Here is a 12,821-nt window from a genome sequence, read left to right on the forward strand (position 1 = left end):
TTCTAGAGCACTGACCCCTGTTCCAGCGCACTGACCCCTAATCCAGAGCACTGACCCCTGCTGCAGAGCATTGACCCCTATTCCAGAGCACTGACCCGTTCCAGCGCACTGACCCCTAATCCAGAGCACTGACCCCTAATCCAGAGCACTAACCCCTGTCCCAGAGCATTGACCCCTAATCCAGTGCACTGACCCCTAATCCAGAGCACTGACCCCTAATCCAGAGCACTGACCCCTGTCCCAGAGCATTGACCCCTAATGCAGAGCACTGACCCCTAATCCAGAGCATTGACCCCTATTCCAGAGCAATGAGACTACACAAACTGCTGAGAGCAAAACATCACTCAAGTGACAGAACAGAAAGAAAGTGAACTGTTTCTATCAGGGGAAAAAACCGCGCCTTCTGTGAATGAAAACCGCCAATAGATTCCAGCTCACTCCATGCCTGATGATGTTCGCAATGCAAGATTCAACTGTGATCGCGACAAGCTTAAGGTCAATGAGAAATTGCAGCAAGAGTATTGGGAATCCCAATGGCCAGTATTTATAATACCAGTATAAATGAATAGTACAATTCAGCATGTACTTAATACAACAGCTTTCAATGTTACTGCAACTCCAGTGAAGTATCGTGCTGGGTGTGTGAAAACTTTTGCACCATGTCCTCTTAAACACCCAGCAATAGAATTACAAATTCTGCCTTTCCCACTTGGGTTGTTTCTGGAGAGAGTATTTTGGGTTGCATAAACCCTGGAATCGTGCACTGGTGCTGGTGAAGAGCAATTTGAGGTGAGGAATTAAGAGCATTACACAAGAAGTGCATTGACACAACATTAATGCATACTGGCCCTCAAGTGTGATTTTTTTAATAATGCATTGGAGCCTGCAGACATAAATGGAGAGATATTTGGGCTTTTGAAAAACTACCCACTTCACTTGTTGCTCCCTAAGTGGAATGGACAATAAATACATAATTGGAGTTGTAGATTAGAATTAGAGGATCAGCATTCATATAATGGGAGTTAATGGAAATGATAGAACTGAACTTGTTACTTGCATTAGCATTATCTTTCATTAGCATTAGCTTCGCTTAATGTCAATTGCAGATAAAGAGATAGCTTGGGAAAGTTCGATAAGTTCTGGGACCTGGGGGCAAATTCAACTCAGACCAAAAGGATGAAAGTCGCCTCTCTTTGCTGGAAGGATCCTAAGTGAAATGAGTTTGCCAGTCTCAATCCAGTTCACAAATGGGCAAAACTGCCCTCTAATTCAGCACTAAGTCATAATGTCATGCAAAGAGACACACGGAAAAGCTGGTATGGAAAATGGAAAAAATGTCACAATTGCCGCAGTCAGGAGATGGGGAATCTCAACATCCCGCAGGTTGAATGGACAGATCAGGGACAACTCAAGAGGAGGGGTGAGAATATAAACCAATTCACTGAGGCAATCAAGGATGGTTTTCTCATACAACAGCTGAGACAGCATAGTAGAGCAAATGTTGTGTTGGACTTGGTGTTTAGCAATCCACCTGAGCTGTAGATATGTGGTAAGCACCTGAGGCCTTGTGATTGTTGCATGGTTAGATTTGATATTGGTGTCAAAGTTAAGGCCAAAAACAATTATGTAGGAGTAGATTTTGGTGCTTTGAGAAACAGCAGTATTAATTAGAAAACCATACTGAAATACAGAACCAAAGACAAATGGAATGTATCTCAAACATATTGTACAGGGCAAAGAAAGTATATTCTGTTTCAAAGAGCGTGTAGCAAAATCTAGACTACAGGAGGTTAGAAGCAGCATAAAAAAACAAGCCAAAGGACTTCAAAAAATACAAGGAAACACAAGGTAGAGAGGATTGGGATTCCTACTAAAGGCAACTGAGGATTATTAAAGAAAGCATTAGGAACAGCTAAAAGAAACACAGATCACAGAAGGCAATGAGGGACCCAAAAACATTAATAACAGAAAGAAGGTCAAAGAACAGGTGGGTGTGACAAAGAATAAATTGGATAAGACTGTTACAGATGATCAGGATATGGCAGAAATATTGAGTGGATTCTTCATGTCAGCTTTCTCAAAGAAGGACTGAGGTTAGGGCTGAGGCACAGTGTTGGGATAGAGCAGAAGAAGCTGTACTTCTCATCTCGTCATGCTGTACCTGAACTGCTTGATGCTGATGGTAGATGCCTGAAATAAGTGTTCCTTTACCCAGCACTAATACCCTCACCCTTACAATATTCACAACAAATCTAGTCCAACAACGCAATAGTTCAGAACAGAATTAGCAAGTAAGATTATTTGTGACTCCCCTTGCGTTCCTTCCCTCTCACCTGGCGGAGCTTTGCGCTGTTTCTCCATCCTGTCCAGACTGTCCAGCAAACCATCGATGCGATATTTTATCTGGGTGAGCTCTTTCTTTATTGTCTGCAGGTCATCGGCTTTCACTGAAAAACAAAAAGCAGCAAATATCACAGCTAAGCATCTTCACAGCAAAGCGGCTACATTAAAAAAAAAAGTTTAAGCCTACGGAGCTGGACTTAAGATGAGATAAATAAAGGCACAGTGGTCAGCTGACAATGACCTTGGCTTTGAAGAGTCTGTAGGTTGAAGGACAAAGGCAAGGTTGAGAGAATTAAGGCATTCCATAATTTTGAGATTCTGGGAAGAATGAGTTAAGGCAGGGGAGTCATTTTGATGAGTCTTGATTTCAACGCAGTGAGGATGCAGAAAGGAGGAAGAATGTGCAATAACAGGTTAACATTATATCACTATGATTGTGGCTCACACTCCTGGACAGTCTGCAATTCTGAATCTCTAACCACATGCATGTGCCCATTCGCAAAATAAAAGCTGCATTCATGAGGACAACTACATGTCCAGGAGGGCAAGAGCATGTCCAGGAGGGCAAGAGCATGTCCAGGATGGCAAGAGCATGTCCAGGAGGGCAAGAGCATGTCCAGGAGGACACGAGAATGTCCAGGAGGGCACGAGAATGTCCAGGAGGGCAAGAGCATGTCCAGGAAGGCAAGAGCATGTCCAGGAGGGCAAGAGCATGTCCAGGAGGGCACGAGCATGTCCAGGAGGGCAAGAGCATGTCCAGGAGGGCACAAGCATGTCCACAAGGGCAAGAGCATGTCCAGGAGGGCAAGAGCATGTCCAGGAGGGCAAGAGCATGTCCGCATGGGCAAGAGCATATCCATGAGGGCAAGAGCATGTCCAGGAAAGCAAGAGCATGTCCAGGAGGGCAAGAGCATGTCCACATGGGCAAGAGCATGTCCAGGAGGGCACGAGCATGTCCAGGAGGGCAAGAGCATGTCCAGGAAAGCAAGAGCATGTCCAGGAGGGCAAGAGCATGTCCACATGGGCAAGAGCATGTCCACGAGGGCAAGAGCATGTCCAGGAGGGCAAGAGCATGTCCAGGAGGGCAAGAGCATGTCCGCATGGGCAAGAGCATATCCATGAGGGCAAGAGCATGTCCAGGAGGGCAAGAGCATGTCCAGGAGGGCAAGAGCATGTCCATGAGGGCAAGAGCATGTCCACGAGGGCAAGAGCATGTCCAGGAGGGCAAGAGCATGTTCACGAGGGCAAGAGCATGTTCACGAGGGCAAGAGCATGTCCAGGAGGGCAAGAGCATGTCCAGGAGGGCAAGAGCATGTCCAGGAGGGTAAGAGCATGTCCAGGAGGGCAAGAGCATGTCCACAAGGGTTACTGCATCATCGGAACTTCAAGCGTCGGCTTGACCCTTTAGTCAGGAAATGGTGTGTGACATGGAGAGGTCATAATTAAGAAGAAATATGTAATTTGTTTTAAAAAGTGGGAGAGAGAGGGAGAGGGCAAATTACACCCACCACTATTGCACAGAGCCATCAATCAGAAAGAATTAAATATTCATCTGATTCCACTTGTGAGGAACGTGCTTACAATGCATTTGACAGCTACAAAGTCTTTCTCAGCTCTGCAACAAACTGCATTAAATGGTAATATTATGTGTCTACATCTGAATATTACCTATATGGATAGACGGAATGTGAAACAAATCCTCAGGGTGTGTTTGAAGAATAATAATGAACTATTATGCCAAATAGAGGTTGGATCTGAAAGGATAACCTTGGTTTCATCTGTCTACACTCCGACCTGGTCCCAATTTAGCAGCTCAATACACGTGTATGCTTAAAGGGAAGAGACAGATTTAAAAAAAATCTGGAATGAAAATGTAAACTATTCCCTATTAGTTTTAGCTGTTGGGTTATATGCAAATCCCTCTGTGCCTAACAGCAATTCTGCTTTGCTCCAAGAAGAATATGCTTGTCTGAAGGTAGGTGACAGCAAGACAGCCTCCTCTAAGCTGCTTCTCTTCTTTCTCCACTCCATCGTGTGGCTCGAGGGAGAGGTGAAACACATGTAGTGAGTAAGCAGTTCCCCAGACCAGCTGGAATCAATAATCCCAGGTAAGGGTCAGTATCTCTCCATGCTATCAGTAGGCTGCTCGGCAGCTAATCCATCAAAATGTTGGCAATACTACGAGAGGTTTTGGGGGTGAAATTGGTCTTTGGCGGGAGTACAAAACGGGTGATAGCGAAACGGTGGCCGGTTTTACACCCCGGCCAATTTTCTCTTCCATTTACTTCAATCGGGCAAGGTATTGAACGGGTTGCCGATTTATAAACGCCCATTTTGCGGTGCTGCCTAAGACCAATTTCGCTCCCTTTAACTTAAATGAACTCCATAGACAACACAAAAAACAGCTAAAATAAATGAATACTACGTTAATACTGAAATGATCAGTGTTATTTAAACAGGTCTAGAAATCACCATGTTATATTTTTTTGGCTCCCCTCTCCTGAAGGTACTGTCGCTTGCTGGGATAGGGTCCCTGGCCTCTTCTTCTGAAGGCACTGACTCTTGCTATGGTGGAGTCTGTGGCCCCACCTCCTGAACAGCTGGGAACAGTAGCGTAGTGGTTATTTTACTGGACTAGTAATCCAGAGGCCTGCACTAATGATCTGGAGACCTAAGTCCAAATCCCACGACGGCAGCTGCGGAATTTAAATTCAGTTCATTAAATAAAAGCTAGTATCAGTAATGGTATAACTACCGGATTGGCATAAAACTATTGGCATAGTTCACTAATATCCTTTAGGGAAGGAAATTTGCTGTCTTTACCTATATGTGACTCCAGACCCACAGCAATGTGGTTGACTCTTAACTGCACTCTGAAATGGCCTAGTAAGCCACTCAGTTGTATCAAACTGTGACGCCTTGCTTAGGGTAGGGTCTGTGGCCTCTTCTCCTCATTGCTGGAGTGCACCTTGCCAAAGTAACTGTTCTTTATGCGTGAGCCTAGATGATGAGTGTTGGCAAGCATGAGCTTGATACTGTCCTTACTTAACACCCCAAGCACACTTTGCAGAAAGGTTGCTGGATAGTGATCAGGCCTTGAGTTTTCCCTCCCTAGCATAGGGGTGCTGTGGCCAATTGAAGCACCCCAGCTGAGAACAATTATCTCCGAGCAGACCGGGAATCAAACCTACAGCTTTCTGGTTTGTACAGTATCGTGCTTCACTGGGCACTGTTTTTAGCCGCTGAGAGCTGGACTGCAGTAGTTTTAATATCCCTCACATTTCCCAGGTCATAATGAGGCTACCTCCCCTCTTACTGGTACAGTTTCACAAGCATTGCCAGCTCTTTGATACTTTGCCCAAGGGACCGTCCTTCACGTGTGAGCCCAAGCAGCGATAGGCTAATAACGTTTTAAAGGAGCGAGCAGTTCAGTACATTGGCTCTTTACTTCACAATAGCCATCTGTTTTGTGTAGCCTGGAGCTTTCCTTCAAGTCCAATTAAAGATGCGCTAGAGTGATTTAATTCAAGTTGGCAGGGTACTGGGTGTCCAGCCTAGTGTGTTGGAACACTGGGACCTGGCTTAAAACTAAACAGATGGGGTTGGTTTCCTCTCTTCAATCCTGTTAATCCAGCTTTCAATGGGCAAAAGTCCAGAGGATAGAATTAATGGCCCTTAAAATACATTGCATTACTTTTTTTGGCAATGAAAAATAAGCTTGGAGTAGAGGTTCACTGGAAAGCTTAAATTAAACCATTCCAGGTAGAAAGGTGTCTGTTAAGCCACGACTAGTAACATGATGTTTTGTGCAACACCAGCACTGGTATTTTGCCAATCTGAATGGAATCTTGGCTTTTATTGCAAGGGGGATGGAGTATAAAAACAGGGAAGTCTTGCTGCAGTTATACAGGGTATTGGTGAGGCCACACCTGGAATACTGTGTGCAGTTTTGGTTTCCATATTTAAGAAAAGATATACTTGCTCTCGAGGCGGTTCAGAGAAGGTTCACTCGGTTGATTCCGGAGATGAGGGGGTTGACGTATGAGGAAAGGTTGAGTAGGTTGGGACTCTACTCATTGGAGTTCAGAAGAATGAGAGGCGATCTTATCGAAACATATAAGATTGTGAGGGGGCTTGATCAGGTAGATGCAGGGAAGATGTTTCCACTGATGGGTGAGACTAGAACTAGGGGGCATAATCTAAGAATAAGGGGCTGCGCTTTCAAAACTGAGATGAGGAGAAACTTCTTCACTCAGAGGGTAGTAAATCTATGGAATTTGCTACCCCAGAGAGCTGTGGAAGCTGCAACATTAAATAAATTTAAAATGGAGATAGACAGTTTCCTAGCAGATAAGGGAATTAGGGGTTACGGGGAGAGGGCAGGAAAGTGGACGTGAGTCTAGATTCGGATCAGCCATGATCCTATTGAATGGCGGAGCAGGCCCAAGGGGCCGTATGGCCTACTCCTGCTCCTACTTCTTATGTTCTTATGTTCTCAGCAGAGCACAGTTGACATAGAGGAGCCTCCAAAAACAGCACTCGGTACAGGCGAGCAGTCCGCACTGCATTCCAGGGCTGAAGATATAGATGGGCAAAATACAGCGGATGCTGGAAATCTGAAAAATAGACCGATAATTCTGGAATTCTGGAAAGGTTGAAAGAAAAAACACGTAGTGAAATATTTGGGGCTTTTAAAAAAAAAGTCATACTTTTTTCTTAACTTGAATGCAGGCTCACTTCCTGGCCTAGATTTTCTGTAGATTTATTTTCTGTTTTCAGGCCGAAGAAGGAAAGGTGCCGGGGAACCTTCTACTGGTTCCGTAGCCTCTGGAATCAACTGTGTTCGGCTGGTAGGGGTCGCCAATTCTGGTTAGACGTATTCCTGGAGTTTTCATCACATGATCTCCTGCCTACAATCACCCCTCCTGCCCTCCCTCACCAGTCACAGCCATTTATCCCCATCTCGCCAATATTTTTATAACCACTAAACAAAAAGTCTCCACAGAAAATTAATAACACACACAATTTTATAATTTAATACCCCAATGATTGTTCTCCCAGAGTTGCTCGCAGCAGTAGAGATTAATCTTTAATTCCTGGGGACTCCAAGGCAATCCTGGAGGGTTGGGGGCTCTGCCATCTGGCGTGTGCAAGTGATAGTTTTTAAAATTTATTCATTCTCGGGATGTGGGCGTCGTTGGCAAAGCCAGCATTTATTGCCCATCCCTAATTGCCCTTGATGGTGGTGGTGAGCCGCCTTCTTGAACTGCTGCAGTCCGTGTGGTGAAGGTACTCCCACAGTGCTGTTAGGGAGGGAGTTCCAGGATTTTAAATCAGCGACGATGAAGGAATGGCGATATATTTCCAAGTCAGGATGGTGTGTGACTTGGAGGGGAACTTGGAGGTGGTGGTGTTCCCATGCGCCTGCTGCCCTTGTCCTTCTAGGTGGTGGAGGTCATGGGCGTGGGAGATGTTGTCAAAGAAGCCTTGACGAGTTACTGCAGTGCATCTTGTGGATAGCCTGCCCCTAGCCACCAATCCCGTGGGATTCCCACCAGATCGGAAAATCCAGGCCAAGGGTGTCCTTGAATGTTGGATCACTGCATGATGGGGACAAGCCCCACTGTGACTCCATTGACGGGGGAGGGGGAGCTATGTCCGTGGGATCTGAGTCTGAAAGCTCAACCTGGACCATCCAACCCATCGGGTTGCCAACCCTCCAGGATTGCCCTGGAGTCTCCAGGAATTCAAGATTAATCTCCAGGACACTGCTGCCAGGAACCCAGGGAGAAAAATCATAGGGGCATTTAAAAAGAATGTGTTTTTTTTCATTTGCTTTGAACACTTTTGTAGTGTATGTACCTTTAAGAGAGAACTACTTTTACAGCTCCTGTATACTGTAGTACCGGCAGTGACCACACCTGTATATAAGCCTTGAGCATGCCTCTGTACTGTCAGTCTTTAGACTACCCTCCTCCAGTAAGCACCTGTTGATTGTTAAGTTACAGCCTCCGTGTAGTTATTGGAAAACATCATACTTTAAGAATCACGGATTCGAATCTACCTGCAACTCTGCATTTCCCTTCAAGGATTCGCTCCGGGAGGGCGGTGGAAGAAAGTCGAGGCCAGAAGCACGGGCGTCGACCACGAGCAACCGCCCAGTCATCCGGCAGAGAGTGAACATCGCAGGGGAGGCTGTTGAGAGCCGGGCTTGGTTCCCCAGCCACAACGATCCAGCAACAGACTGGCAACAGGTACAGCGCAGACCCTTCCCGGACAGCGGCGGCTAGAGCCGACCGACAGCAGAGAAAAAGCCGAGCAGCGTCGACGGGGTAAGAGAGAGGGTGAAGCGCACAGGGCGCAGCCGGGGGTTGAAAACCGAGCGGCGTCGAGGAAAAACAAAACAGAGAGAGAGAGGGTAAAGCAGCAGCCGGGTTCAGGACCGAGCGGCGGCAACGGGAAAGGCGCACAGGAGAACGCGCAGAGCACAGCCAGGGCTCAAGGGCTGAACAGCGTCCGCGGGGAGAAGAAGGGCGAGTGCGGGAAGAAAGGAAAGCATGGGAGACGCCATTTTGTGCCAGCGGAGAAGTAGGGAGAGCGCGGGAGACACCATTTTAGACAGTTAAATAACACCCAGGGATGTCGAAGAGTGGCAGTATCAATGCGTTCGACAATGAAGTCGAAGATTGGGCGACATATGTGGAATGCATTGAGGTGTACTGCAGGGCGAATGAAGTGCCAGATGCTAGGAAAGCACTGGTTTTGTTAAATTCCATGGGTGCAAAAACTTATGGCTTACTGCGAAACCTAATAACCCCAGAGAGGCCCGTGGATAAGAATTTCGAAAGCATAGTAGAAATCCTACAGGATCACTTAAACCCCACACCGCTGCTGATAGCAGAAAGATTTAAGTTCCACAAAAGGAACCAGCATAAAGACGAAAGTAATGCTGAGTACTTAACAGAACTGCGCAAGCTATCGAAACACTGCCAGTTTGGAGTGGGACTAGCAGATACGTTAAGGGACAAGTTTGTGTGTGGGCTTCAAAGTGAAGGAACCCAGAAACGGCTTCTATCAGAAAAGGATCTTACGCTGGACAAGGCTTTCAGCATGGCAGTATCACACGAAGCAGCCGCACGGGGTGCTGCAGAGATACAACGGAGACCGCAAGAATATGGTACCAATGAAATGTCATATGGAGCAGGGAAGTGTTATCGCTGCGGCAGAACAACACACGACCAGAAGGATTGTTGGTTCAAGGACCAAGTGTGCAGACAGTGTGGAAAAGCAGGACACATAGCAAGAGTCTGCAGGTCTGGGAAGAAAACCAACAGCAAGAAATCTCCACAGGAGAAGTACAAAAAGGTACATAAGGCGATGGACAGTAGTTCAGACGAACAGAAAAGTGATACAGACTCCGGAAGCAAGGAGCTGGGTTGTCTGAAACTACATAAGGTAACCAAAATGGAGGATCACCAGACTATCTGGGTCACACTCAAGATAGACGGAGTCCAAGTGAAAATGGAATTGGACACAGGATCAGCCCTAACAGTCATAAACAAAAGGGACTACAAGCGGCTATTTTCACATATACCCTTGAAAGCTACAGAGATTGTCTTGAAGACGTACACGGGGCAAAAGGTCTACCCCAAAGGAAAAATAAGGGTGAAAGTGACGTACAAAGGCCAGGAAATACCTAAAATGGACCTATATGTATTGCCAGATGGAGGACCACCACTACTAGGACGTGAATGGATCCGGAAGATAAAATTAGATTGGCATTCCATACAGGCACTGAAGGTTGAGGCCAAAAAGGATGACGACGTCACACCTGGACGACTGTCAAAAATGCTAACTGACGCACAAGAAGTGTTCCAGGAGGGACTCGGAACACTAAAAGGCATAACAGCAACGATTGAAATAGAGGAAAATGCAAGCCCAAAGTTTTTTAAGGCCAGACCGGTGCCTTATGCGATCCAACCAGCCGTCGAAGCAGAGCTGGAAGGGTTGGAACATTCAGGAGTACTGTCCAAAGTAGACTGGAGCGAGTGGGCTACATCCATCGTTCCTGTAATGAAGAGGTCATTGAGTAATACGCCTGGGGAACCAAAGAAGGTCCGCATCTGTGGGGATTTTAAGGTGACAGTGAACCCAGTCCTTCACACGGTACAATATCCGCTTCCACGGATTGAGGATATTTTCACCTCACTATCTGGAGGTAAACGCTTCACCAAAATTGATCTGGCCCAGGTGTACTTGCAAATGGAGGTAGAAGAAGCCTCGAAACAATACCTCACGATCAACACTCATAAAGGTCTCTACCAATACAACCGGCTGGTGTTCGGGGTAGCATCGGCTCCGGCTATTTGGCAAAGGGCAATGGATCAAGTCCTGCAAGGGATTCCAGGGACCCAGTGTTATTTGGATGACATCCTGGTCACGGGCGAAAATGACAGTGATCACCTCACCAACGTGGAGAAGGTGCTCACTAGATTAAAGGAATATGGGCTACGAGCTAATCGCCACAAGTGCGAGTTTTTCCAGAAGCAGATCTCGTATTGTGGCCACGCTATTGATGAAGAGGGGTTACATAAGTCCCCTGAAAAGATTGAGGCAGTAGTCAAGGCTCCAGCACCGGAAAATGTGTCACAACTGAAGTCGTTCCTCGGGCTGGTAAACTACTACTGTAGTGTATGTAACCGTTCTACCTTTAAGAGAACTATTTTATGTAACCGTCCACCTTTAAGAGAACTATTTTAGGTGTGGCACTACTTCATCCTGGCTGCTGTATACTGTAATACCGACGGTGACCACACACATATAAGTGCTGTGGCAGAATTTATTGGGCAGATTCCAATAAAGTCCTGTTTAAGTTACTCTTGTAGTCTGTGTATTACTTCGCTATACAACCCACAGACTTTACAGTGGCGACGAGTTCGATCTTACCCTGCGGCAACAATACTTCTGAAGAAGTAAACGAGCGTCGAGAAGAGGCACCCGCCCTCGTCGTTTTGCTGAGAGAAAACTTGAGTCTGCAGACCAAGAAAGGAGGAAGATTTCAAACACGAAGTCTTCCATCAGCAACAGGCACGGATTGTCCCTTCTGCCACGGTGGTGAGTGAGCCGATCAACACGAGAAGCAAGTCGGCCACGGTGACTGTGAGTAAAGGGAAAATAGAAACAAATAAACGGAGGATAAGGGCGGTGCACTCGACCACGGTCGAGGGGGAAAGGAGCCGGACAGAAGTCGGGCCCAGAGGTGCTGAGACTGGGGCAGCGTGGAGCAGAAGCCGTGGTACAAGCGGGCTGGGGAGCGTCGTGAGACGACTAGACCGCGACGGCGAAAAAGGCCGGACAAATACCGCGACCACGAGGCGCTGCGACCGGGATCGTAAGGCGCGGAAAGATATAAAAATAAATAAGCCACGGAGAACTTAGCCGCAGCCGGGGAGGAAAGCACCGGACTGCGAGAAGCTGGGAGGCGCGATTGGGGTGAAAAAGGCCAGACAGTGATTGAGGCCACGAAGCGCTGCGACCGGATCATAAGGCGCGGAGGCAATAGATAAATAAATAACTAAATAACCCGCGAAGAATCAGCCGCAGCCGGGGAGGAAAGGACCGGACTGCGGGAGGTCTGGGAGAGGCGTTTAAAGCCGCTGAGCGAGAGCCGAGCGAGCGGGAGAGACAGAGCCCGAGAGAGAGCGAGCGAGAGCCGCGCGAGCGGGAGAGACAGAGCCCGAGAGAGAGACCGAGCGAGGTTCCGGCCAGCGGCTTGCAGCAGCTGCCGTGAAGGACCAGGAGCTGGATCTGTCCGACGCCAACTGGTTGTCCCCAGCGCCGGTTGCCCCTGCCGAAAAGAAGGCGGCGGCGGGGGGAAGAAAAGGAACGCGATCGGCTTTTCTAGCGCGCGCTTCAGAATAAACTGAAGCCGGCGCACAGGCTACAAACCCCGTAAACCAGCGGTCGTCGCCCGAGGGCAAAGCTTACCCCTCCCACCAGAGGAAGAAGACAAGCGCGGGAAACCGCCATTTTGCCAGTAGGCGGGGAAGAAGACAAGCGCGGGAACCCGCCATTTTTGGAAAAAAAAGTTAAAAAGTTAAAGAGAAATCCTGTTGTTTCGCAGAAAGATAGTGAGAGATAGTGAAGATGCCTAAGCATGGTAACATCAACTTCGATGCCGAGGTGGAAGATTGGGCCACGTACGTAGAACGTATCGAGATATATTGTGAGGCCAATAAAATAGAAGATGATGATAAAGCTATAACCTTGCTAAACTCGATGGGCGCGAAGACATACGGGTTATTGAAGCATCTTCTATCACCAGCTAAACCGGCGGATCAGACCTTCGCTAATATTGTTGCTGTTCTGAAGGATCACTTGAACCCCACACCGCTGATGTTGGCGGAACGATTCAAATTTTATGCGAGAACGCAACGGAAAGAGGAAAGCAACGCGGAATACTTGGTCGAACTGCGTAG

The 12,821-nt window shown here is 47.4% G+C and overlaps 1 protein-coding gene across 1 annotated transcript in view; it reads right to left on the reverse strand.

Moving 5' to 3' along the window:
* LOC147116230 (RNA-binding Raly-like protein) overlaps positions 1-12,821 on the reverse strand; it is a 1,022,237-nt gene that overhangs the window by 67,231 nt on the left and 942,185 nt on the right. Inside the window, exon 6 of the mRNA XM_085991011.1 lies at positions 2,334-2,447. Within this exon, the coding sequence (XP_085847137.1) occupies positions 2,334-2,447 (114 nt within the window). The remainder of the gene's footprint in view (positions 1-2,333; positions 2,448-12,821) is intronic.

The sequence above is a fragment of the Somniosus microcephalus genome, chromosome 6, assembly GCF_052327205.1.
Source record: "Somniosus microcephalus isolate GS21.2 chromosome 6, FLI_Smic_1.0, whole genome shotgun sequence".
In the NCBI taxonomy this organism is placed as follows: Eukaryota; Metazoa; Chordata; class Chondrichthyes; order Squaliformes; family Somniosidae; genus Somniosus; species Somniosus microcephalus.